At 38.2% G+C, this 27,338-nt stretch overlaps 3 protein-coding genes across 3 annotated transcripts; 2 read left to right on the forward strand and 1 right to left on the reverse strand.

The window, feature by feature from the left end:
* The first annotated feature begins 743 nt into the window (after positions 1–743).
* On the forward strand, positions 744–3,167 carry LOC110453243. Its single transcript, XM_021502109.1, has one exon. It carries the CDS (start codon positions 815–817, stop codon positions 2,564–2,566), a length of 1,752 nt encoding a protein of 583 aa, XP_021357784.1. The 5' UTR covers positions 744–814; the 3' UTR covers positions 2,567–3,167.
* Positions 3,168–7,890: 4,723 nt separating this feature from the next.
* LOC110453238 lies at positions 7,891–13,743 on the reverse strand. The gene is made up of 2 exons (XM_021502105.1): positions 13,657–13,743; positions 7,891–12,173 (listed from the first exon to the last, which is right to left on the reverse strand). The coding sequence occupies exon 2, from the start codon at positions 12,151–12,153 to the stop codon at positions 10,978–10,980; it is 1,176 nt and encodes a 391-aa protein (XP_021357780.1). The 5' UTR covers positions 12,154–12,173; positions 13,657–13,743; the 3' UTR covers positions 7,891–10,977.
* A 109-nt stretch (positions 13,744–13,852) lies between these two features.
* On the forward strand, positions 13,853–26,343 carry LOC110453216. The gene is made up of 3 exons (XM_021502071.1): positions 13,853–14,016; positions 15,434–18,475; positions 20,898–26,343. The coding sequence occupies exons 2-3, from the start codon at positions 15,517–15,519 to the stop codon at positions 24,713–24,715; spliced, it is 6,777 nt and encodes a 2,258-aa protein (XP_021357746.1). The 5' UTR covers positions 13,853–14,016; positions 15,434–15,516; the 3' UTR covers positions 24,716–26,343.
* The last annotated feature ends 995 nt before the right edge of the window (positions 26,344–27,338 follow it).

Genomic DNA, 27,338 nt, shown 5'->3' on the forward strand with positions numbered 1-27,338 from the left:
AACGTTACCAACGAGTCCCAGTAGGACGAAACAGATCCATATGTTGTAGTGTAATTGATGTCTGGCCTATCACATTGTATAGGTGCAATCCACATGTGTGTGTGTCTTACGTCCATCATGGTGATACCCCTCGTGGCAACGTAGGTACGAATGGTTCTGTCATTATCCACACGTATTTAAAGTGGCGCATTGTGTTACAAATATAAATAACACCAAACGTTTCCTAAATAGATTTGTGTAAGTGTGCCCTTGTTGTATCTCCGTGTCTGTCCGGTCATGTGGAACAGCTCGGGCAACAAAGTGCTCGGCCCCGTCCTATTTCGGTAGTATGACGTACACATCAAACTCACACAAAGATTATATCTCTACAACCCCCTTTTTACTTATCCACTACCTCTAGTAATGTCCGAATTAATTACGACTGATCCAATCAAATAACGGTATTCTGATGACCGCGATACCAAACAACGTCACATCTAGGTGTACTCGGTAATAGGTGGGCATGACACCCGATACTACTATCTCGCAACGTACGTTGTGCCCCCAACACGCACAAGGTTCAAAATGTTGCCAAATGTATACTTGTGGAAGATATCATTTTTGTTTGAAGACGAGATTAAGAAGTAATCGGGTATTGAATTCAAAATCAATTAAGCCTACAAACGAAATACAATATATCTCTTTGTCTTTTATGATATTGTACCTTGATATTCTAATAACTCTATCAGTGTAGAACGGTAGCCCCAGTCGAACACACCTGTAACTCAGCATGCCACTAAAACACCGTACTCGTTAGGACATTGATGTGAAAACTATGACGACCAAGTCGCAAGGTCAGCCACCGTCCCGGCCAAGACAAAAAGGCCAAACGACATGTCTGCATCACCAAAGCAAAGAGCTGACGCTGTTCTGTGTTACGTGTGGGGAGCTGGTGTGCGCAAAATGCGTCACGTCCGTCCATCAGAGTCATACCATTGAAGAGCTGGGTAACATTGTTCCTGGAAAGCGTGAAGAACTCCAAGCATACATCGACACCACAGGGAACATCCAGCTTCTCCAACTTAAAAAGGATATAGCAGCAGCCGAAGAAGAGCTGAAGAGGAACGCCAGCCGTTTCAAGGATCTTGCCGCTCAAGCTAAGGAGCAGGGAGAGAGGCTTAAGACGGAAATCGATATCCTTGTGACAACCTCTGTGGCTCAATGTAAGCAGATTGAGGACAAAAACGCCAAGCTGATCACGACGTATAAAAAAGAGCTACAAACGAGACACGATGTGCTCAATAAGCAATTGCAGGACCAGAAGAAATTGATGCAAAAGGCGTCCGATATCCAGATTTACGATGCGGAAGTGGATACCTTTGCAAACAGCCCACTTCCGCCCAGTCCAGATTTACATGTCAGCAACTTTATGCCGAACAAAAGTCCGAGGAATTTCCTTGAGCAAGCGCTCGGAACACTGGAGACGATTGATACCAAGGAGAAAGAACCGGAAATTCAACCCCAACAGAAGCCTCAAAGGAAACAGACTAAAGCCAAACATCCACTAGGACGTCTGTCCAAGAGCCAGCCCTCTGTATACAGGCTACCGTCTGTTTCCGAACATGGTCGATCAAGTGGTATGTCTTTCATAAAGAAACCGTTGAAATTACAACATGAAGAGTCAATTGAGATGAACCCCCCTCCAAGATACCAACTGAAGCAGGAGCCTACAGTTTTGTCCGAATTCACATCACCATGCAAGGTGAGTGCCATCTGCTGTACACCGGGAGGAGACGCATGGGTATGTTTTGAGGACACCAAGACCATCACTCTTATGGGACAGTCCGGCGACGTAAGAAAGCAGATTCAGTACCAGGTGCGTCTTTGTGACGTCAAGATTTCTCCCATCACACACAATCTCTGGGCGTGCTCAAATGCCGACAAGAGCATCATTGAGTGGCAAGCTTCAGGTTTACCCGTCATCAAATTCCAGACCGAGCTAGCTCCAAGGTGCATGTGTCTCTCCCAACATTCAGGCTTCGTTGTGCTTGGAATGTCCAAGGAAGTCGCCATATTTACAAGTACCGGAAGGATGATCAGTTCTTCCCGGACTGTAATGTCTGGATCAGGCGTGTCATCACCTAAACGGATCTCAGAGTGTCCCGTTACAGGCAACCTCGCCATCGTGGACCAAGATCGCATCGCAGACGGAGGCCAGAACAAGCGTCACATTGTGATTGCCGACAACAAACTAAGAAAACTTAACCACTTCAGGGGCGAAATCAGCGCCGACGTCGTTGTTCAGCGACCATTCAACCCGTCAGACGTGATTTATGACGCAAAGGGTAATATTGTGGTCGGTGACTGCACGAACAAGTCCATCACACTGCTCAGCGGGAGTGCAGAGTTCATCGGTATCTTGGACTTGGGCACGTGCTACACGGTGGCTGTGGGCTTGCACGCGGACACGGTATGGGGCGTGTACCGTATGAACAGTACATATGACGTAAAAATACTTCAATACGCCACAACGCATGACGAAGAAGAGGGAAATGAAAAAGAGGAGGACACATCAAACCCGATCTAAGTGCATTTCATAGTAACTACATGGTATACACGTTGTGTCCTCTTGGCGGGAAAGTGCTCTTTTCTGCTTCCCGGAAAATATTGTTCGGATTCTTTTTATTAGTTGTTGCTGATAAGTTTTCCATAAAGTGTACACAAATGAACAACTGCAACGATGATGATTAGTAGATTTTGTATATGAACCCAGATAATATATGTACCGCATCAGTTAATCAGAAACGACATGGAATCATTTTCGTTCGGCGTGAATCTTGTGTCAGGCCCCTGTGTTCCCGAATGGATGTTTTACAGTGTGCTTTGGAAAACAATTTATGCAGATATTACGTCTTATCCCTGTACCCATATGTTTTGATTTGAATAGGTCATCGTTATTTTTTTGCAGATTCACAAAGAAAATCCGATATGATTTTCAGTTTGGATATTTCACAGAGATAATTTCGTTGGTGACCTTCAGTGCGGAACTGATTCGTAACGTGCATACAGGTTATAGGCAGTTGGGTAAAAATAGTGTTTTTCCGGTTTTTTATTTCTTTTATATTAAGTTGTTGAGAACATTTCTGTGAATCGATTCGAAATAAACGCGTAGATTGGAGAAAACTTTGAGAGAGAAGATAAAGTTATTTGTTTCTTTTATTTAGAGTGATTTACGGGTTTACGTGAATATATATGAAAAACATAAATTACCAAATTATAAGGAGAGTTTGTCTTTCAATCTTCTTTTTTCACTTGTTTTCCGCCAAATTTTAATTGATGTCCTAAATATCTGTTTTAATGTGTATTTTGCAATTTAGGTTAACATCAAATCATATCTTGTTTTCAACACATAACTAGTACACCCATACGTCATTCTTTTTTGTACTTTGGCTCAATATACACTTTATTCATACACAGGCGCGACAGGACAGCCATGAAACATGTTAACTTTAATCAGATTTGTTTTACAATCCGAAAAAAATAAACTTGTTTTCAATCTATGCAAACATTGGATATCGTTTATGCATTCAGGGCAATGTGAGTCATAGAACATATGACCTATGCTCAAGAAAATTTGTTTTCAAAATATATAAAATGTAGATATATAGATATATTTTTTTTTATCGTGGGATCATATATTTTTTTATACGTACAGGACAGTTTAGTAATTAATGATCGCATTCCATCTATGTACAAGGCAGTCATGGAACACTGTCAAATTATAAACTAAATCGACTTCTTATTGTGTATTATAATATGTATAATACACGACCCCGTTTTAGTTACCGGTGTTATTGTTGACGGGCACCTATCACATACCGACTAATTATATCGGCGTCAAATTACGGTAAAACGGGACATTGATAAGCTAAGATGGTGTCTTCTTGGCAGGACAGGATTGAAACATATCGTCAAATACAATAGCGTTGACTATGATCATATAACTTAAATTGTATGTCATTATAAAGTGAAGATGTTAATACGTTTACCTGGCCTTTGTATTCATTATAAATAACTGTTTAAGCTCGAATGATATGTAAATGCTGGAAAGCGTACGACTAGGCACAGTGCATATAGAGGTGCGGCACAGGAACCTGATCATTTGTTACAGCTATATTTGGACCTAAACTAAGGAGTAATTTTACATGTTTTAGGGATTTAGATAGCCGTAGTTTAAGTCCAAGAAATATAGCTGTAACAAATTCCAAGGTCCCTGTGGGATGTGGCATCAATCCCCGATCTCATGGTCCGTATGTGCCACGCCCCTGTGGTTCCGTATTTAAGTCTTTCCTAATTTGAAACCAGAACCACCTGAACGGTACCAAGCGTGAACAGTCTACCGGCAAAATTTACTGAGTCTGAATATTGAAGTTACAGGCCCTACACGTCTATTCATCCTTAGGTTAAGGGGGATTACACTGAACAATAAATAAAGGTCATGTCACGAGGCACCAATAATTGGTTAAATATTAACGAAATCTGTTTTAGCCATCCATTGGCATAAATGTGTACAAATGAAGAGAGTCCCGCAAAGCAAGGCTAAATAAGGGCTTTTCATGGCAAATATTTCCCAGAGACCAGATGACGAATGATTGTCATTAAAAAAAAATCTATTCAAAATTCAAGTTGGTCACTCTTGTCCTATCTGGCGAATCCATTTTCGACTTGTCATTTTGATTTTAACGAAATTGAATATGACAATGATCCGGATTCCATAGCCTGAACAGCTATATTTGGACCTAAACTTTTTCGCTTAAGTTCTTTAAAGCATGGCCTCCTAATACGGCCTATCGGATATATAGTTTGTAACTGTTCTTGATATTATCCTTAACAAGAGGTGTGAATAGAAATGTGAGAGGGACACCACCATCTTAAAACCATCGGGAACATTTTCACCTAATTGAACAGAAACACGTGTCTAAAACAGGCCTCATTGGTCTCTTATTTTGCATCAACTAGCAATCCAGATTATGTTAACGTTATCAACGTTGATAACATTGACAATCTTTCTTTAATTTTATCCTCGATTCATACAAGATAACTTAACAGTTTCTTAAAGTAGTATTTTCTTATATTGGAACTATTTTGAAAAGAAAATACATTTAACAGTAATGTAGCATATACCCTTATACATTTGTATACTTGAGGCCCGTTTTGTTGCTGTATATCTTGTTCCGAAAAAAAATTCGAGTATTGTTCTTTGAGGAAATACGGCCAGACCAGATAGTCTGATTTTGCTTTATTTAACATTTACAAAAATATTCTGCATATATGCTCACCTGGAAATGTTAGCAAAGTTGAAGTTAGAATAGCATGATGTTACTGGAAGTGTACATGTATTACATGGTTAGTCAGGGGCTATACATTTATATGCAATTGGACAAAATCTTGTCATTCCTAAAATAAAAGGTTGATTTCGAAGAATTGGCTATGTTTCCCTTATTGGGCCCAGCCCCTATGTCCCCAGGGGGGGTCAGACCCATCGTTCATACAAAATTAGGTCCCCTTCACCCAAGGATGCTTTAGACCAAATATGGACATAATCCTGTCATTCCTACAGAAGAAGGATTTAAAAGCTATTTTTCCTCTTTGGCGTTTGTGTGTGTGTGTGTGTGTGTTTGCTTCATACCAAATTCGGACAAAATGCTGTCATTCCTACAGAAGAAGGATTTTGAAGAATTTGCTGTTTCCCCTATTTGGCCCCGCTCCTCAGTCCCCAGAGGCCACGCTCACCCTTTATTGGGTCCACTTTGCCCAAGGATGCTCCAGACTAAATTAGCATAAAATCCGTAAATCCCTAAGGTAGGAGAAGGATTTTTAAGATTTTACCTCTATTTCCCCTGTCGGGCCCCGCCCCTATGCCCCTAGGGAGGCCACACCCAACGTCTATACAAAATTGAGCCCCCTTGGCCTAAGGATGCTCCAGACCAAATTTAGTCAAAATCTACTTGGCCGTTCAGGACAAGTAGCGTTTTAAAGGAAAAGTTGACGGACGGAGGGACGGACGCTGCGGTATGGCATAAGCCTTCGGACCAGATGAGCTAAAAATGCTCATTTAACAATAGATCCCAGAGGGACCTAGGGGTTTTGGGTTCCTAAGTTTAACCTTTTCCTCTTACTGTTAAGTTAATAGTCTTGACAACAGTAAATTTATCATGTGATAACTTTTAAAACTTCATAAGCTGGGTTTGGCAATGTCCTTTCAAAGTTAGGTCTTTCTTTACTTCTTGAGAAATAGGGATAACACTCTTTAGCTGTCATAAATCAAAGATGGCTTTCCGGGGACGATTTTGTTGCACAAGTCTCAGAATTAAATATTCACAACTATGAACCAAATGGAACATATGTATGAAATTAGAGAAGTCTGTCATTATCTTATTAAGAAATAGCGACAACAAACTTGAACTGTCCAAATTCAAGATGGCTTCCTTTTAGCCACCATGTTTCCCCGATCAGTCTTCAAAAGGAAGGGCCTTAGCGGTCACCTGCGTTATATCATATGTACTGGTAACTTTATTTTATTGTTTAGATGTGATGTGGAAATCAGCATGTAAACTAAGTGAAATACAATACTTGTCATGTCATCAAAAGATAAGAATTTTAAAATTTGGTAAATGTTCGCTTTGGGGCAGGAATTCCAAATTTACATTGTAATACTCTCATCCACTACAGATGATTCTGACCAAGATTGAATAATTTTCTGCTGAAAATGGATAAAATATACCGAAAGTGTTATTTCTCTATATAAACTATAGTAAACTTTACCCCCTCCCCTATGGGGAAAGGATGGCTCAGGGGTCCTGAAATTGACAATTTCAATAGAGCTCCTGATGATCTTTCTATCCATGCACTGAAATTGACTGTAGTACCTCTGAGTCTGGAAAAGACTTTTGAAATATTGGTTAATTTTCCCTTTGGGGTCTGCCCTGGCCCTTAGGTTTGGGGTAGAAATCCCAGAAAATTGTCAAAACAAACCCAATAGTGTTGTTTCCCTATATAAACTAAAGTAGACTTTACCCCCTCCCCAAAGGAGAACGGTTAGCTCGCGAGGTCCTGCAATTTACAATTTAAATAAAGCCACTGATGATCTTTTCATCCATGCAGAGATAATGACTGTAGTACCTCCAAGTCTGGATAAGAAGATTTTTGAAATATTGGTTAATTTTCCCATTGTTGCACAGCCCTGGCCCCTAGGATTGGGGTAGGAATCCCAATTTTAGAATTTTGCAGCCTCATCCACCAAGGATGATTCTGACCAAGTTTGATAAAACTCCATCCACTGGTTTTTGAGAAGTTGAAAATGTAAAAAGTTTACGCACGACGGACGGCATCTTCGCTAGCCAAGGGTTCGCTTCGTATACACTCCACTTACCCTTGGCGGATATAGCCGTGTTTACCGAGCCTTTAAATTATTGCCTGATGGCAATCGCTCGCATCCAATGAAATCGCGTCTTACATATAGGGCTGTTGACAAAGGTAAATAGTAATGGCGGCGCCCAGTAAGTGGAGTGTATACGAAGCAAGTTCTTCTTGAGAAAGAGTGATAACAAATAAAGTTTTCTGATCATTCTCAAAATAAACCCTTCATATAAAGTTGGAGGAAGATACGTCAAATACGTTTTTGAGAAGTAGTGACAAGAATTGTTTTCGTAGATGGCAACGGACCAAAGATGAAGAGTGATGTGATTAACACACAATGTGATGAAAATAAAAGTAGCCTGTCTGCATAAATCTTAAGTCTGAGAAACCCTAAATAAGTTCAGAAATGATTGTTTGTAAAGCACAATATTTGAAATTTAACATTTGTATTACAAGACAAATGATGTAGCGACAACAAAAGATGTTTTCCTATTTTATTATATCATTTTATAATTTCATCATACAGTGAATTGCAACAGGCCAATATAATAAATAATACAACATAGCGTGAGAAATGTAGTCTGACCACAGCAGCAACGTACTGGGATATCTCATATACCTTATAACGGAAGTGGACAAATCGAATGTTCCCAATTTAAACCATTTTTACAAGACAATAAATTGTTTGTCATATCATTCCACTAAAGGATAAACAGACAAACAATTCATTTATCTATTTGTTCATGCAAATGCTTCTTTAAGTAATTTTAAAGCAACTGTCTACATATTTCCATTGAAAGCTTTGTACTCTGGGAAAGGCTACCCAGTACCAGACTATGATACAAAAGTTTATCATATAATCTATATATTCTAATCTACATTTCCAAATACATTATATGTACCACATAAGTATTACATTTTTTAAATTTTTCTTACAAAAATAATTTCTGACTATATGCAAGAATACAGAAGAAAATTATTACAATACTGTCCATACTTATAGTGCTGTGACCATTGTCTTACAGATAAGCTCTTCAACCATTGCTACTCATAAAAAGGGGATATAACTGATAATAAAGGTAAATACAGGATCAGTGTTACAGTAATCTCCCCTTGCACTGTTTGAAACAAACCAAATATAGCTAGTATTTTTAAATTCATTAAGACAACGAACAGATAATGTAAACAAATGAAATTAGGTATATTTTCCATGTGTTTGCCTTCCGAGCAATGTTATTTTAATCTACAAAAGATAAAAATTACATTTCATCAGTGATCCAGAAGCTTTTGGAACTTATATCAATATGAATCGATGATCGAGAAAATCTTTGAAATGAAGTATATTATAAAACACAGGACCTTGGTACAAGCTAAACATATAACACAGCCCTAAGAAAACACTGTGGGTAAATAAATGGTGAAGTGATATTTTACAAATACACTGTACTTGACTAACACAAATACCATGTATGTCTACTCCATAAAGTTCATTGTAAAAGAATATGTATTTTCTGATATCAAATGTATGGGATCAAAATACTGCCATTTGGTAAAATGCATAGTACAATGTGTTTCTTTTTATGAAACACATCTGAAGGAAAATTAACCTACTTGAAATGTGCTTTTATTTTCTAATCTAATTAAAATTATATCTTCACATCGTTCCTGTTTACCGATGTCGCATGGAAGCAACATATCAGTAAATGGGAGCAATGTGAAGATACAATTTTAATTAGATTGGAAAATTAAAAACACATTTCAAGTAACATGCAGTGCATATGGTACTAGATTGTACTCCACACTTTGTACTCCACACTTTGTATCTCTTTAAATACTTTATGCTCCAACTAATGATGCCATTCAAACGTTTGAAACATGAACAAACCTCAATGAAAAAATAATCAAACTAACAACACATTTTGTAATGATTTACCGGTACATAAAACTTCAATTAATTTAAAAACCATTTTAAACTTTTCAAAATCTTGTACAAACTCATATGCGAAAAATCCGTTTTCATACAAATTACTGCTAATGACATTCTTTAACAAAAAGCTACAAGACATACACTAAGTTGTCAGCACGCAATATAGATACAATACATAGCAGGCACAAAATATCATTTAATGTTAATTGAATTGTTCTGGTATTAAAAATTTAGTAAAACATGTTAATCATGTTTATACAAACTTTTCTACCTATCATGATTTTCAATATTTCACAACCTCTTGGAATAGAAAACTTAAAATTCATCATGGTACTTATGAAACTTATCATATTGTATCAGAATCCTAATGAAGTCTTTATATAAAATATATATATATATACTGTAACCATTTTTTTATCTTAAAATAATTTGTAGCTTCAATCATATTAGTTCTAGATCTGTTAAACACAAATAATTCTTTTTTATACCAAACAATTTGTTGAATAAATCTAGTTGCATGATTATAAACTGTGGTTCCGTGGCCATAACTCTACTGCCAGAAAAGGAACAGGTAGAAAAATCTAAACACTCATTGTTTAACCTATTCATGCAATTAAATTCATAAAACCATCCGTTTCTCATGATAAAATAACATGATACCATTTCAACAGGTAATGTGTCATGGCCATGAAATCTTAAAGCTATTTTGTTTTGATTTCAGATAAACACTGGAGCCGGTGATTACAAAAAGTGCACTCTCACTTCACTGTATATATTTCTGGAATAGTCAAGTAGGAATACTCTAACATATTTCTTTTTCTCTGTTTTCTTTACTATTGTAAAGGCACTAATTAACATCTCACCATTGATATAAAACTGCAAAAAATCAAGAAGTGATATAGATGTGTTGTTTGTACAATAAAAAAAAATCAATATGTTGAATGGATCATTTTGTTTTTAAAAGCTACTTAGATGAAATCAAAAGCCTAATATATATATTTATATACATTATATATGGATATTATCATACCCAATATGAACCCCTACATAATGATAATACACAAACAGTACACAAGACTACAATTGTATAGTAGTGTATCCAAGCTTATAGCCTATACTCATTGGAATATACATGTACAAGTTAATTGGACAGAGAAATTCCATTTTTTTCTTTCTTTAAACTTTTTTTTATATGGTTAACCTTTTCACCGCTTGAATCATATTTACCATGATAGAATTATCATTATATTGCACATTATCGTTACTTACACATATATATACACAAATACATACAAGCAAAAATGATTTTGAAAACTGACCAAATTCAAACACCTTTGCTGTCAACTTTGCTCAAGTGGTATTTATAAAATACATGCATATGTGAACTTGTCAGGTCTGACAGCATTGTTAATCCTTGATTACTTTCATTTGCATGAGCTATAGAAAAAGCACCTTATTGTTGTGAAATTATTACAAAATGCTAATTTTTCAAACATGTTTGTTGCATGATTCTTACACACACATTTCTACAAAGACTTTGATAATCATAAAAATCAACACCTATCACAAGTACATCTTGGTACAAAAAAAAAATGTCTTTTTTAATATAATTAGAAAGACAAGTATCACAATAAAGACACTTCTGTTAACGTCTAATACTTGACATATCGCGCAGTGTTGTGTGAACTTTTCCGTCGTTTTGACTGGCCGCTGACAATCTTTTTCCTCCTCTTTGTGGCCTGTTTGAAGCCAGTGAATGGTAAATCACCTTGCCAGTCCTCATCATCATCGTCCTCTTCTGGATTGTACCAGTCATCCTGGAGTTGACACCCTGACAGTAGCATCCCTGAGGACACGTGCGACTTTCTTTCAGACTTCCGCATAGGTTGTTGATCGTCAGAGGAATCTGGGATGGAAGGACGTGATAATGCTTTTGAAAGCTGAGGATATTTATCTGACTTTCCTTTCTGACGTCGATTTGTCTTTGTTGCTGCTGCTGTCTGCTGTAGCTTTAGCTGAGTCTTATAAGCTGCCTCAGCACTTTCCACTTTCATTACAGCCTTCTTCAAAATGTCTTTAAAATTACTGCGGGCAAATTTCAGTCGCTCCTGTGATGGCCACGTGACTGGTTGACTATTTTCATTGGTGGCAGGTGCAAGAGTTGGTAAGGAGTTGGTAAAAGATGGCCTAAGAGGCTGGTTGATCGTACCCATACTTAATTTCCTCTTTGACATCTTGAGTGCCCTCTGAGCATCAGGTTTCATGGGTGTGATTCCAGGCTTGTTGGTATCAGCTGGACTAAGAATACCAAGTCTGTGATCCACCACTGTTGTAAACTCTTCCTGACCTGGAGCTGTGTCAAATAACCTCATCCTTTCCTTCAGTTTTTTCCCTTTTGGAGAGTTCATGATGGCTTTCCCTTTGGGTGAGTTCATAATCTCATTTAAAGCCACTTTACCTTTCGGTGATTTCAGAATGTCATCTAACACTTGTTCATCAAGATCTAAGCTGAAAAGATTTTCTTCAAAATTGGCAAAAAAATCCTTTTCCCACTCCTCAGAGATTCCAACATCTTCGTACACTGGGGGTTTCTGTAGATTGTCAACACTGTAGTGATCAGCAGAACGCTGTCGAATCATCGGCTTGACTGGACTAGTCTGTGTCTGGGAAAGTAGTGCCATCTGTCCAGAAGGGATCACTGATCTCTGTACCAGGGGACCGGGTGAGAGATAACCACTGTCATAAGGTGCTTCCTGCTTGATCTGTGTTAGTAACGTTACATTGTCAGAGGACTCTTCCTCTTGCAGAATGGACGTCAAGCCCAACATTGTAGTTCCACTGTAGTTATCTGAAAGTACACAAGAATTTAACAAAAATGAAATAATACTACACATTTTTTTCTTAATCTGTAAAGTTCATCCCTACATTAGTATTGACTTCCATTCAGCTAGCAATCATAGTTAAACATGAATGCCAGCTAGTTGAACAGGACAGATTTTATAAAGTGTTCTAGTGCTTCATATTGAATTTGTCACATTACAGTTTGTAGCTTTCAAGTGCATTTTCAACAAGACATAGCTTTCAAAATTGAGTATCAAGCTTTTTAATAAAATAGTAATATAAGCTCTGTTAAAGTCAGAACTGCTGCTCTATATAAGCATAGTAAAAATATTTTCCCCCCAAAAATGCCTAAATACCAACCCTATTCTATTCAAAGCAGAAACAGCTACTAAACAAACATTTTTTTGCCTTAATACTATATGCTTTACTTAGAGATTACTACTCAAGATTTATCTGTAACAGATAAAGGTAAAATGCAACAGCCAGACTGGGATTTGAATCTGGGACCTCCCAAGTCTAGAAAGACACTCTATATCCAACTGAGCTGTATGGTATGTCTAGTCATCAGTAATTAGTATGTACTTCTCACCCTATCCAAGTTCTGCTAATTACAATGATAGAACATATATCACAATTGCAAATTGTTACAATTGTAAGAGATGCAAGTTATTCAATCGATATATTATCACCCCCATAGAAGTAAAAGGTACCTATTAAAATCTGTGGTATAACATGACTATCAAAATAAAATGTAAAACAAAAAGCAAAGATATTGTATATGTTTTTATGTCTGCCTTTTTTGTTCCAAAAATTATCTACACTTCACCTTTTTATGTAATATACACTACAAATGTCAGTGGCTCTGATCAAACCTGGAGAAAACAAAATTGGTCACATTTTTTTCTGATGATGTACATATGCATGTAACAAGATGTGCCAAGAGAACATACACTATAGTCTATACCTCAAAGAAAGCTATTTGTTTTATCTTACAAATTTGCCTTCATAAATGCTTGTTCAGCACTTTTTTTTGTCTTAATAAGCAGTCAGTCATCTCAAAAACAGAGACACAACGTGGTATACAAACTATTCATGACAAAATATTGAACAAAATCTGTTAAAGGCCTATACTTCGTTACTTTTCACATCACAAAAAATGAGAACAGTTCCGGTATTGTTATTGTACGGGAACAAACTCAACCCACATTGTTAATCCGTAAGATCATAATCAATACGAGAAAAACATATCATGACAATATAACAAATTACTTGATTTATAAAGAAAGTTATTTCTTATTGTGATATGACATAAATCAGGCTCTAAACTCCACTGATGACATTACCCATTACTGCAATAAACAGCTGTTTCCCAAGCTGACATTGCCCGAAAATCGACCATAATTCAGAAGCGAATATTAACCATATTTGAGCTTGAATATTTGTTATATTACATACATGCAACAATTGTTGATAAAGGATCAAATTTATACCTCTTTTTGTAACGGATCGGAGGAATTTTCAGCGTAAAAGGTCTATGAAAAATCGGTATTTTCTTTCCCTTCGCAGGTTGGCGCCATCAGCCTCGTTCTGCCGTTAGATATTATTGGTGGAATTTTCTCGGATATCAACCAATCAAAACCGATTTCAATCGTTTCCGCTGTCCAGAATCAATTTGGCTATATTTAGCTATTTGGAGATGGTATGGATATGATTTCCTGACTAAATGTAAGACCGTTGCTTTCCTTGGATTTTAAGCAGGCCTTAAGCTTAAATAGGAAAAGCACCATCATCTACAAACCCTAATGAAACGTATGCATGAGAATGGAGACCAATCCGGGCGGATAAAATGGGTAAATTGACATGCTTTTTCGTGCTATCAAATGTCACTGGCTTTGGCTTCAATGAATACACAAGCTACTGTGATTTCTAGAGTAAACAACCTCGAATGCTCAGCAGGTACCGTCAATATCATAACAGTAGCGTTGTTTTTTCGGTACTTTATAGCCTATTAGCCGTAAAGATAATCCAGGATGTAAGATAGACAGTCCAGCTGAGCGTGTCTACTGGTGCCCTAGATTTAATTGATTATAGAATGGTGTCAACTGCATGTGTCTAGATTTAAAGAAATTTATAAATATGTATTTAATAATCTGTGTTAGCGATACAGATAATTCAGATACAAAGACGCGAAAGGGAGAAGTTTGTTTTAAATACAGATGTTCCTTAATTTTAATGGAAACTTAAGAGTTAATCAAATATTGCAATTGTTTACTGGTAATGAATTGCATGAAAAAATATAATGACATCATATAGGATATTTCACTATTAAAGCATACCACATACTACATTACAGTTGTACAAGCAACATTTGTGAATTGTGTCATTTTACTAATTCACATCATAAAAAACATTAAAAATGGAAACATTGTGTCTGATCTGCAAAGGGTGCAGTTTTATTTGATGATATATTAATTATAACCATAAACAAAATGTACAATATTACAAAAGAATGAGAGACAGCCACTGCCTATATCAGTCATATTCATGATGTCCATGATAATAAAAATATCATAATTAAGTAACATACACTTTCTTAATTATGTAATCCTATCTTAGATAGTATAAATATAATAGTGTTCAAAACATAAATCTTGGCCATGCTTCCTGTTTTTCCAAGATTCATAATGGTACAATTCTAAAAGGGAAACTTCATATATTATGAAATGAAATTGGATCAGGTTTCCTGGGTCTAATCCTACTTAAAATATATATATACCCTTCATGTACATGTAAATCATTCTCTTGATCGAGTTAAAAGTCTACTTAAGACAGGCTCCTTGTAAGGAGATACAATTCATTATATGCTTATAACATCCAGGTAGATACCTGACTATTTCAAGTGAAACATCTGCATTTAAAAGTTACAGCAATGAACAGATTTGTCAAACTCCATAATTAAAGAAAGTGTACAAAGTATCTACCGGGGTATTAACTTTTATTCTTGGTTGTTTGTGTTCAACACTTCATTTTGATAAAGTACAGTTCAGGAAAAGTGTTAACTGCTCTTCAATAGGCACAAAACCTAACAATTTTATTAGTTTTAGAAAGTATATTTAATGAATATTCCAAGTGTGCATTCTTTCCGGTGTGCATTTGATTTATCATTTATAAATAGGTACATGTATACTATTATAATAAATCAAATCCTTACACATCATGATCATTTAACCAAATATTTGAATGTCTTTTTTTTTGGTATATTTTCAGATTGCCTGATGAAGACTTCTCCAGTTCTGACAAGTCACGGTATGGGATAACACATCTCCTCAAATAAACATGAATTTACAAGAATGAGGACGTACAAGGAGCCCAAGCGGATTGATAAGCCCCGTGCCCGGGAGCCAGGAATTGTCAATCCTGACTATGTTAACCGCATTGCAGCAAGTTATCACCAGAAAAATAATGTTATTCCAGATGGAAGCAGCAATAATGAGACGGACCCCTCGGGGACAAATCATCACTGTGACAATATCAACAGTTCAAAGGACAGTGAAGAGGGAACCTCCTGCACTATCCAGGAGGAGGAGGAGATAACTCCGGAAAATGAGGCTGAAGATGCAGAGATTGTGCACTGCAATGATGCAGGCAAATTCAAAGATCTCGACAATGGCCTTGAACAGGAGGTCAATCCCTTGAGTGATGAGGAGGCTTGTCACAACGAAAGGGAGATGGAAAGAGAGGAAAAAGCTGTGCTATCTCCACTATCACCTCCTGACTGTAGGCCTGACGTAGTGGACCAAGAATTGAACAGTGAAATTATAAGTGAAAAAACTGATATACCAGCTGTTAGCCCTCAGATGAATAGCAATAATAGCACTACAAAAAAGAAAAAGGCAACCAAACAAAAACCGAAGCCAAGTGAAAAGTCTGACACAAAGAAGTCTGTGAAGACAAAACCCACAACAAACAAAAAGAAAACATCAGCAAAACCGTCAAAGTCTAAAGATGCAATTCACAAAGAGTTAAATGGCACCAAAGAACACAAAGATGATACTGATGTAATGGACCCTGTCTTGTTGAATCAGGATCCTTCCCCACCTAAGAAAAAGAAATCCAATAATAAATCACTGCCTTCCAAAAAATCTCAGAAAAAGTTACTAAAATCAAAGAAAGAAGTAGCTAATGAAAACGATGTAGAAGAACTGCATAATATCACTGATAAGGATGACCTGGACACTTCTAGTAAGTCTGATGCATCCTCTCCAAGGGTTTCAAAACGTACACCAAAGAGAAACAGAAAGTATCATAGTGAGGAGGAAACTGAATGGCCAGTAAAGGAGGACTCGGAGCCTGGAAAAAAGAAGGATGCTGTAGGAAAACCACCAGCCGGGAAAAAGCCTCCCATCAGAAAGAGAAAGCTTCTATTTGAGGATGATGACATTGATGAGGAGGAGGAGGAGGAGGAGGGGGAGGTTGCTGTGGCAGCACCTAAAGATGTAATAGTTAAAAAACCAGTGAATAAAAAACGTAAAAAAATAGAAGACAAAGCAGCGACAGAAACAAAAGCAGAAACAGTTACAGAAACTGCAACTGAAAGTACAGTTGTGGAAGGAACTGGGGAGGCAAAACCAGAAACTGTCCAGAAAAAAGCGAAAAAAGCAAGAAAGAAACCTGCTGCTAAGAAACCAAAGACAGCAGTTAATGAAAATATTCCTCCAACAGATACTCTTACAGATGGAGGAAAGAATGTAGGTAATGATTTAGGTAGAACAAGTCAAGAGGACAAAGTTGTTGCCCCCGATCACGACTGTAATGAACTGAAAGGTACAGAGGACAATGAGACCACGGACACTAAATCAAAACCTACTGTCTGTAAAAAAGTAGAGACATCTGACATCAAAAAGAAAAAGAAAACTGTCAAAAAGCGGAAAGTTACACCACCATCAGAAGAAGTGAATAAGAACACTTCTGCAACAGAGGAAGTGGGTAGTAGTTCTTTAGTTAACAAGGCAAGTGGGGAAACATGTGATAAACCGTTAGAAGTGAAACCGTTAGAAGTGAAAAAGAAAACAACTAAAAAGAAAAAGAGCATAGTTCAAAATAAGGAAAGTACAAATGATGAAAAGAAGGAGCTTGTTGTGAAGGAGGAAACTTCAGAAAAAGAAGGAGATGCTGCCAAAGAAGTGAAAGAGGAAAACATGGAGTCAAAAGGGACAGAAGGTTCACCTCAAAAACCAATTATTCCAGTTGTAAAGAGGCCTCCAGTGGTGATCACCTGTCAGCACTGTGGTCACATATCACACAGCAAGGGGGCCAACACACGGCACCTGCGTAAATGTGTGGTCAGTATTCTCAAGGGGGAGGGGCCTATGTCCCCTACCCGGGCCAGCTCCAGCGGAATGGAGTCAGAGATTAAAACCGAGGGATCTGCTGAAAATGGGGAGGACACCCAGGATGTGAAAACCACTATTTTATTACAAAACCAGGAGATAAAAAAGATAGAAACAGGCACGGCCGGGGAGGCCCAGTATAGGTGTCAGCACTGTACGTATGCAACACCAAAACGGGCCATGTTAGCTCGCCACATGAGGACTCATGGTATTTATGTGTGTTTGCGATGCACATTCATTTCTGACACTCATGATAGCCTCAAGGACCATTGTCACAGGGAGCACAAGGACAGAACAGACTTTAAGTTATGTCGAAAGTGTAGTCGTTATGTCAAATGTACTGAAATACCCTTGGAGAAACACATGGAGGAATGCTTAGGGCCAGTCCCTTTCATTTGTCATCACTGCAGCAAAGAATTCAAATATGAATCATCTCTCAAATCCCATATCATACGCCATAATCCAGATGCACCAAAACGCTTCCATTGTGAAAAGTGCAGCTACGAATCGAACTACAAAGCCAACCTTAAAAAGCATATGGCTAATATCCATGGGGAAAAGGTGAAGCATGTGCGTTGTGTGCATCCAGATTGTGAGAAAATGTTTTACACTGAAGACAGTATGCGAAGACATTTAAAATGGCATTCAGAGGAACGACCTTTCAAGTGCCCAAATTGTGACAAACGATTCAAAACGAACACTGCCCTACGGGGTCATAAGGTGATACATGACCCTTCTCGCCCATTTAAGTGCAATATCAATGATTGTACAAAGGATTTCCGATCCAAGAAACATTTAAAAAATCATCAAGAAGAATTCCATCAAATTGCTGACAAGAAATTTCTGTGTAATCAGGAATCATGTACATTTGCATTCTTCAAAAGAAGCCACTTAGAACGCCATCTCATCACACACACTGGTTTGTATTTATGAAAATGGTTAATGGTGTGAATATTTGCATTATATTTTCCTTTGATAGAGGTCAGAGAGGATATTGTAATCATGCTCTGACATCCATCTGTGCATCTGTAGTATTTGGGAAAGGTGTGGCTTAACACAATAAAATTCAATGGATTCATTACATAAACTCCTGATACTGTACCATTGCATTTTATAAGGCCAAAACTACCCCGACTGACACTAGTTTTTACCTCTGACCCCAACAGCTTTATCTCACTTGAACACTCTCCATATGCATCCAGTGTTGGGATAACTTGTCAACCAGATGCAAATAAATTTATGGACAAACAAACAAGGCAACTATATCCTCTCTGCTTCATAGGCAGGTATTAAACCAAATTTAAATCCCATATTATTATTCAAGAGACCTAAAAATATGTTTTGTGATTTTTCTTATTTCTTATTACCCAAAAGGATTTAAATTTGCGAAAAAGTCGAATGATATACATGTCTAGGTCAATTCAGAATTGGGCAACTTGTTATAGTATATTATTATACCAAATTGTATAGGAAACAATATTAATGCAAATAAACAACCAAGTGACATGATTACCCAAATAAATGAGTCCAGACAATATACAAAATAACAATGCTAGTTGGTTGAATTATACAGGGGAAGTGCATGTACATCTTTCATGCACAACATGACTTTTACAAAATGTGATATCAGCTGTAATATTAGAAGTTATATGATAGGTTTCAGTGTCTTTGCCTGACATATTATATATTATATAAGTGGGAGTAAAATCAAGCATCATTAACCATTTATTCTTACCCCTTTATATGGCTTGCCTTGAGCTCTAACATTTTGAGGGCCAAAAGCCATTTTAGGAGGTCATATACCCCATATGAGGGTGAAAGGAAATCCCAAGTTCAGCTGGTTGATTAAAATATTTAAACCATGAATAGGAACATGAATGTACAAGATATGTACCTATGTGGTATGATGTACTCTACAAGTACATTTGATTTCATATATACATATGTATTGCAATATTTTTAAAGGAACATTGGTATTACATATATACTATTCCGTCTTTGCGTATTGCAGAGTTATCTTCTCTTGGGAGCAGGTATTGATTGTTACGTCATTGGTTTGTGCGAGAAAATGACGTCGTTTTCTCAAAAAGTGATGACGTTACTCTCACAAACAAGTGACGTAACAATCAATACCTGCTCCCAAGAGAAGATAACTCTGCAATACGCAAAGACGGAACATGCTTTATAATGGGAATAAAGCACTGTCAACAATGAACCATTAAGCATCCCTCAAATGAAGTCAAAACTAGCTCTCCCTAATCTATTAAGGGACTTTTTTAGAAATAGAAATATTGGTATTTCTACCTCTCAAAATTCTTTTCTTTTGCTGGGAAATTTAAAAGTCATCTGAGGCCTAACATTTTATTATGTGACTTATGTTGTAAGTGGCGAGGCCCCTCCTCCATGATACTCCAGAGGTTATATGCTCACTTTCACTCTGCACCCTGGAATATGTCATAGCAAAATTGAAGGCACGCAGCTAGCTATTTGATTGGTTCAGGTAAATAAACCTGACCAATCGTTTATATAATGCTGATACCTGTCCTTTGAATATTACAGAGAAGCGAAACCCGACTTCTAAGCAAGTCATTCTTACTGTTAGTGTTACACGACTGACATCAAATGATCAAACTAGTCTAATCGTCTCACCCACAAGGTGGTTATACTACTGAGCCTTCAATTTTGCTATGACATATATATTCCAGGGCTGCGAAAGTGAGCGTAACCCCTGGAGTACTGAGGATGCGGGGGCCCTAGCTCTGCTCCATTATATCTTCATATCTGGGAGATTGAGGATAGTATTACAATACATTATGTATATAATTTAAATACAACAATGATACATGAACCTCCTTTCCTGTTATTCATATATAATTATATAGCTTTCACACCTGTTACCCTTGTAACACCAAATGATAACCATGTATTTCATTTGTTGCACTTAATTAACACCAATGATAAACTCACCTTTCTTTCTTGAACCTTAACCTAAAACCAGTGATTACTCAGCATAAAATTTAAACCAATGATGTCCCAGTCCGTTTGCCCCTCCTCCTCCCCTTCAACACTCATGGTCACTAAAATTAAACTGTACACAGCGTACAAATATTATGTAAGAGTGAATGAGTTAACAAGTTGTTATGTAAGGAGAAGAAAATATGATTTAACCCATTCACCCCTAAAGTACATTCGAACCTTGCCAAATCAAAAACTTAAAGTCTAGTTTAAACATGTAGGGGTGAATGAGATAAGAACCATAAATACTTCTATATATATTTGTTTATGGTCTGTGTGTTATTTCATACAGAGATATTTAATAATCTTTTTCTTATACATTTCAGGTGAACGGAAGTTTGGTTGTCGTATCTGTGGCAGAGCTTTTCGACATGCGGACAATTTGAAAATACATATGAGGCAACACACAAATGAGAAACCAGTGAAATGTGACTTATGTGATTTTGCATGTCGGCAGAAAAGCTCACTACAGTATCACCTGCGCAAGTTCCACAATATCATCCCTCCCTCCAAGGAAGCCTCCCATCATGTGGTGGCCATTGATGGAGTTCGAAAGCCAGCATCTGCCTCGGTCGGCAGTGCTAATGGTAAGGACAGCAATGGCACCCTACTACAAGATAAGAAGCCTCTGTCTCCTGTCAATAGATCTCAGAACCCAATGGACTTGTATGAGTTTAAGTCGGATGATGAAATGGACAGTGATGCATTGTTACCACTGTTCCAGGACAAGTCTCTAAAGTCTTTTAGAGTCAACCATGTTGAAAAGATGGAGAATGAGAAACCAGCTGTGATGGAAAATAAAGATCTTGCCCAAGTAAGTGCACTTGACCTGCCTACAGGCCAAGAGGGTGTTGACCTGCCAACAAGCCAAGAGAGTGTTGACCTACCAACAGGTGAGGAGAGCGTGAAGGACGAACAACCAAAACCTGAGGTAGCAAAGAAAAAAGTTGTTAGAAAGAAAAAGAAACCAAAGGTTGTAAAACAGGAGGTGAAGGAAGAGGAGATGAAATCAAATGAAGAAGAACACAATCTAAATGTGAAAGAAGACCATGAGGAAGTTGGGTCTTCGAATGGTTTAGTTACCAGTCCCTCTAATATCATTGGTGAGGATGTGTCTGAGGTTGTGACTGAGATAGTGAAAGCTAAACCAAAGGGAAAGGGCAAAGGTAAGGGCAAGAAGAAGGCCACTCCAAAGGGCACATCACCAAAGGCAGCTTCACCTAAAGGCACCTCACCTAAAGGCACCTCACCTAAAGGCGTCTCACCGAAGGCAGCCTCTCCTAAAGGCAGTTTGCCTAAATCAGCTTCTCCAAAATCAGTAACACCTAAATCTTCAACACCCAAAGCATCAACACCTAAATCAAGTTCACCCAAATCCAATCTGCCTAAAGCAGCAATATCAAAAGCAGCTGCATCCAAAGCTGCAAAGGAAAAAAAGGCACCAATCAAAAAGGGTCGCAAAGTAAAGGCAGAAATAGAGGAGGAGCTGCTAGCTAAAACAATAGCAAAACAAGCACCAAAACGATCTCCCAGGACAAAAGCTGTCACATCAAAAAAGAGTCCTGGTGGCAGGAAAAAGCCAAAGGCCAAGAAAAAGAAAAAGGAGCCTGTTGTGGCAGAGGATCTGGATGAAACTGATGAGTATCGAGAGGATGATGATGATGAAGAGGTAAAGGAGAAAGTTACTTTGGATCTGCCTAGTAAAGATCAAACTGTAGAAGAAAGTGTGGATGAAGCCAATTTGAAAGCTACAGCTTTTGTTGATGTGATTAAATATGTGGAGGAACATAGTGCTGGTAACTTGTCAGAGCCCGATAAACCGGAACAACCTCCACAGGAAGTTGTGGAGGATTCACTTCCTGTTGTTGAGGATTTACTTCCTGTTGTTGAGGATTTCCTTCCTGTTGTTGAGGATTTCCTTCCTGTTGTTGAGGATTCTGCTGAGAAGGATATAGAAGATAATGGTGATGAGATGATACCAGAAGAGAAGAAATTAAAGGAGGATGAAGAGACGGTGGTAGCTGAGCCAGTTACAGATCCTGTTGTCACTGTAGCTGAACCTCTCCCTGAGGTGCCAAGTAAAGTGGATGAGGAGAGTGACAGGATGAGTAGTAGTATAGACACTGACTTTGAGGAGGAGCTAAAACCTCCCCCAGCCCCTCGCCCCCCTCCTGTGATAGACAGTGATGAGGCGGACATAGAGTCGGGGCCAGAGGACATTGACACACCTGGGAGGGACTTTGAGTCTACACCACCAAAGTCTGTGGCCAATAGTGAGAACATCCACAGTGTGCAGAGTCATTCCGGGGGAGAGCCACGTCTGGACAGTGACTTGGGAGACAGTATGTCCCAATCTTACAGGCGCTCAGAGTCACAACCTGACAGTGGGTCAGAAATCAAGCGGGACCAAGATCCTCTTGATGCTTTGGCAGTCAGCATAAACAAGACTGAGGCTAATGATCTCCCCAAACAGACACCAATTGCAGATGGGGTAGCCACTCCTGTTGTTGCTGGTCCTGCCAATGCAGATTTTGGGGGCTCACAATCTGAGTCTACAATGCCAGAGGTTGACAAGGAATACCTGGGTCAGTACCTTCAGCAGTTTGACTCCACTGCACGCTCTGAGGACGAAGTATCTCGTCTAGACAGACTTGACACAACAGCTGAAAGATCCATAGACATTCCCTCTACTCCCCAGGACAAGGAGTTACCTCCCCTTAACCTAAGTGCATCTGCACCTCCTCTAAATCTAACAACAACTCCGGAGATTCCACCTGAGGAGATCCAGCCTCAGCCTGTACAGGGCACAGACATGTCCAACAAACGCATGGAGATCCTGGAGTGTGATAGGCAGCACGAGAACCACTACCAACCCAGCCGCAGTGTGAGCCCACTGCGCCCTTCAGAAAGGATCCCTGACAATGTGTACGACAGCCTAAATGCTATCACATCGTACATCCCAACCCCAACCCCCACCCCCACCCCTACTACCAGGGAACCCCCAGTCATTAGACAGACTGAGAATATATTTCCTCCTGTGACTGCTAGCACATCTTCTACCACAACCTCCTCCTCATCCTTCATGCGCTTCACAGAGAATGATGCTTTACTACAACGTCAGAGGATGACGACTCCTTTCCTTACCCAAAGTGATCCAAACGCATTACAAAACCTTCATCGTATGGCTGACTCTGCCCTTGCATCACATTCTAACTCTGCTTCCTCATTGTTGCGACGACCTACGACTGTGCCGCCACGAGAGGACATGTTTCCAGGCCCCACAGCAGTAACGGCCCAGACCATGGCCAGGAATCCATTTAACTCATGGACAGGTGTGACAGGGCAAGAGGTAAGACCTGCTCACTGGTCCCAAACACCATACCTTCAGCGGGACCGCCCCGCAAACTCCACATCCTCCCCACTATTCTCCAAGGACAACTACCTCAGTGGGCGGGAGTTCATGTTTGATCCCTCACGACGAAGTGTTGCAGAGAGAAATATGTTCCCTGGATTAACTCAATCTACAACTCGCCCAGAATTACCGCATGAAACTTTTCCCATGGAGAGATTTGATTTCGGTTATTTTGGAAGTCATGGTTACCCAACTGCACCCTCTCTACAAGAATATACAAGAACACAGTGTGGCACATCCCAAAAAACATTAGAGGAGCGGTATCGTCAGTCGGCCTCAGGAATCACTGACTTTTCACGTGCTTTTCCTCCAACATCAACGTCGGAAATGTTCAGTAGCATGAATATGAACACCTCATTTAACCTGGACAAGTACATGTACAATCGTGAGCCCATCTATCATCCTCAACATATGGGGGACAGCACCAATAGCCCGTTCCTTCCCCATGGGGTGGCCCCCCAACATACCATGTTTGACCGTGAATACCCCCCGCGTGGATTCTACCAAAACAGTCCCTATAGCTTTGTGAACTCTATGAACGATAAGCAATATGCTGCTGCTGCAGCTGCATCAGCGAAACTTACACATCCTACTGGGTCAGGGGTGACACAAGAACGGGACTTTGTGCCTCGTCCGAATACTGGGGCTGCGGCAGCCCCAGACAACCAGATTCAGGACCCCTATAGGAATCCCCTGCTGTACAATATGATGAATCGCTACACTTTCGAATGATTTGGTGTGTATGTGTCTGTGATGTAGCCAGCTCTGTTCAGGTCCTCAAAACTACTACCCCTGTACACAGGAATCTCAAGCACCTGCTTATAGACTAAGCAGAGCCTGGCTTACAAACTCTAACAGCTGTGTTGTTGTCTTTCTGTGCACATCAGAATTTAGAACTATTTGAGATTTACATGGAAACGTCCAGTAACTGTATTAGTGTCCAGAATAAATATTCTGAGACATGTTTTGTATTATTTGTTGTCATGTTGCATTATATAAACCCATCTGAGGAGGACCATAAAGACATGTCTTGAGGCCAGAGGTCAACAACCTGAATCTAGCAGTCAAACGTCTCGTTCAGAGGTTGATCATCTTTTTCTGAGGTCAGAAGTTGATTCATCTCTTGCTGAGGTCAAAGGTTAATCATATCTCTTGCTGCAGTCAGAGCTTGATCATTTTTCTACCTAAGATTAGAGCTCGATTATCATTAAATCTATTTTATTTCACATTTCACATGGATGTCTCATATTACATGCTAAAACAAATTACCCAGGTATATAACGGACATGTAGTAACAGATGGTGTTCTGGTAATTTCTCATGGTTACTTATGTACTCTAAAGGTTTATCACCAGAACTGACCTGTGAGGGAATACGCTGTATATTTTTCATGTAAAAAAGAACATCAATGTGAAATCTGAAATGTGTTAAGAGGTAAGTCATCCTTGTGAAGATGAGGTCCAATTTCAAGGGTGAGAGTTTTTTGTTTCATGTGTATGATCGGATGTCAAATTTTATCCATTCTGTTGAGTCTGCGACAGAGGAGTGTGCAATCTCTGTGTTATTTTTTCTATGGATGTGCATGAATGTTATTAGCTGTGGTTTGGTACGTATCCTCACAAGGATATTTGTGACCGACTAAACGTCCATTATTTCTGCATTTCTTTATTTGGGTAAACAACATCTTTTACTAAAAATTGATAGGGTAGATGAGAAAGTAAAGTTTTATACACAAAAAAACATTGCTTAAAACAGTAATCTAGACTTGGACAGAGCTTCCGTAAAATTTCCCATCCAGACTATATTGTATGAAGTGCTGTTAACTAAAATTTTCAATTTTTTCTTCTTTTTATTTTTTATTATTTTTAATGCTCTGAAAGTGTTGAAGTGTTTTCATATAACCTGTCTTAAGACAGTCATTTAAAATCCTGACTCATGCAGTTTTCACTAAAAAAAATACTTATTGTGAGTTGTGTTTGAAAATTTCAGTAAACTTGCCTCAACTGTTAAGCTAATGGTGTTTTGAGCAAGCAGGCCCAGAGTTTACTTAAATGAAAAAAATAAATTTATTAGGAATATTATGTCTACACAGATTTTAAGGTTAAAGATATGAAGCAAGAAAATATTTTGCCTCCTCCAAATTACTATTGAACTGCAAGATTAGAAGAAGGGGGTGGACATCCAATGTATGAGTGAGATGACAGTCTTGATTCTTCTTTACACATTATGCTCATCATTTATCAAATGCTTTCAAATGTTTTGTTAAAGTATCCCCTTTTTAGCAGTTGTAATAAATACAACATTGTAAGGATATTTTGTATAAAGTTTTGTTTACCAAATTTTCTTTCAATACAATTTTTGGTAAGAATTTCATTTTTAAGTGTTTAAAATGTAAAACACTATAGGTTATAGTCAGTGTTTTATTATTTGCTGAAGACAAACATTGAATTTGTTAGCCACGTTCTATCAAAAACTGACTAGTCGTTTTTATGGACAGGGTTTTCAATACATGTATTCTGAAATATATCTTAAGGATTTTGAAAACATGGATTTGATGAAGTATCCTTACCCTCACTCAAACCATAAAAAGGAACACAATGATAATATTTTGTCTTTCAAGATGAAAATTATTATTTAATTCAGTAAAAACTTTTGAGAACTTTGAAATTATTTTAGATGGATGCTTCGATAGGTTTAGTTAATGACTAAAAAGTAAACTTTTGGAAATGTTTTTTTTTTTATTTGAAAAGCGTTATCTTTCTGCATGAGCTATATAAATGTTATGACCATCAAGACATCTTTTTCCTCTTGAGGAAAAATAAAAGCTTCTTACATCTGGTCTGAATTGTAAGGTGCATGTTTTGTTAAAATGTTTGTTTTTGTTAAGCCCTGCTGATATAAATTATGTCACATGCAAGATGCAAGGATTGTAACTTTCTTTAGGGAAAATGTAACATCCTTTTAGCACCATAAATTTAAGTAAAAATTATTAATGGGAGAATTCTATGTTTTTTATGAAATCAGAATTTTACACGCAGGAAGGTGAAATGTTGTTTGATAGCAAATGAAACAAACTCTTAAATGCTGGAAAAAGGTTCATCCTCGAAGGAGGTTCTATCTGAAGAAGATAAAGGGACTGGTATCCTGTGACATTAGTGCCTAGCGTAACCATGAATTGATTCCCCATCACAGGGATGTCATTTAATGCTATTTCAGATACTTAAGTATTAGATTATGGACATCGGAGAACAATATTTTGTATTGGGTTTTACAATGGCTATGTGTCGCTGTAAAGGTGTTGTGATATCCATTGTCGCATGTTTAACAGTAGATATAGGAATAGGTGAGGTTGCGAC

The sequence above is a fragment of the Mizuhopecten yessoensis genome, unplaced genomic scaffold (assembly GCF_002113885.1).
Source record: "Mizuhopecten yessoensis strain PY_sf001 unplaced genomic scaffold, ASM211388v2 scaffold7201, whole genome shotgun sequence".
NCBI classification, from domain to species: Eukaryota; Metazoa; Mollusca; class Bivalvia; order Pectinida; family Pectinidae; genus Mizuhopecten; species Mizuhopecten yessoensis.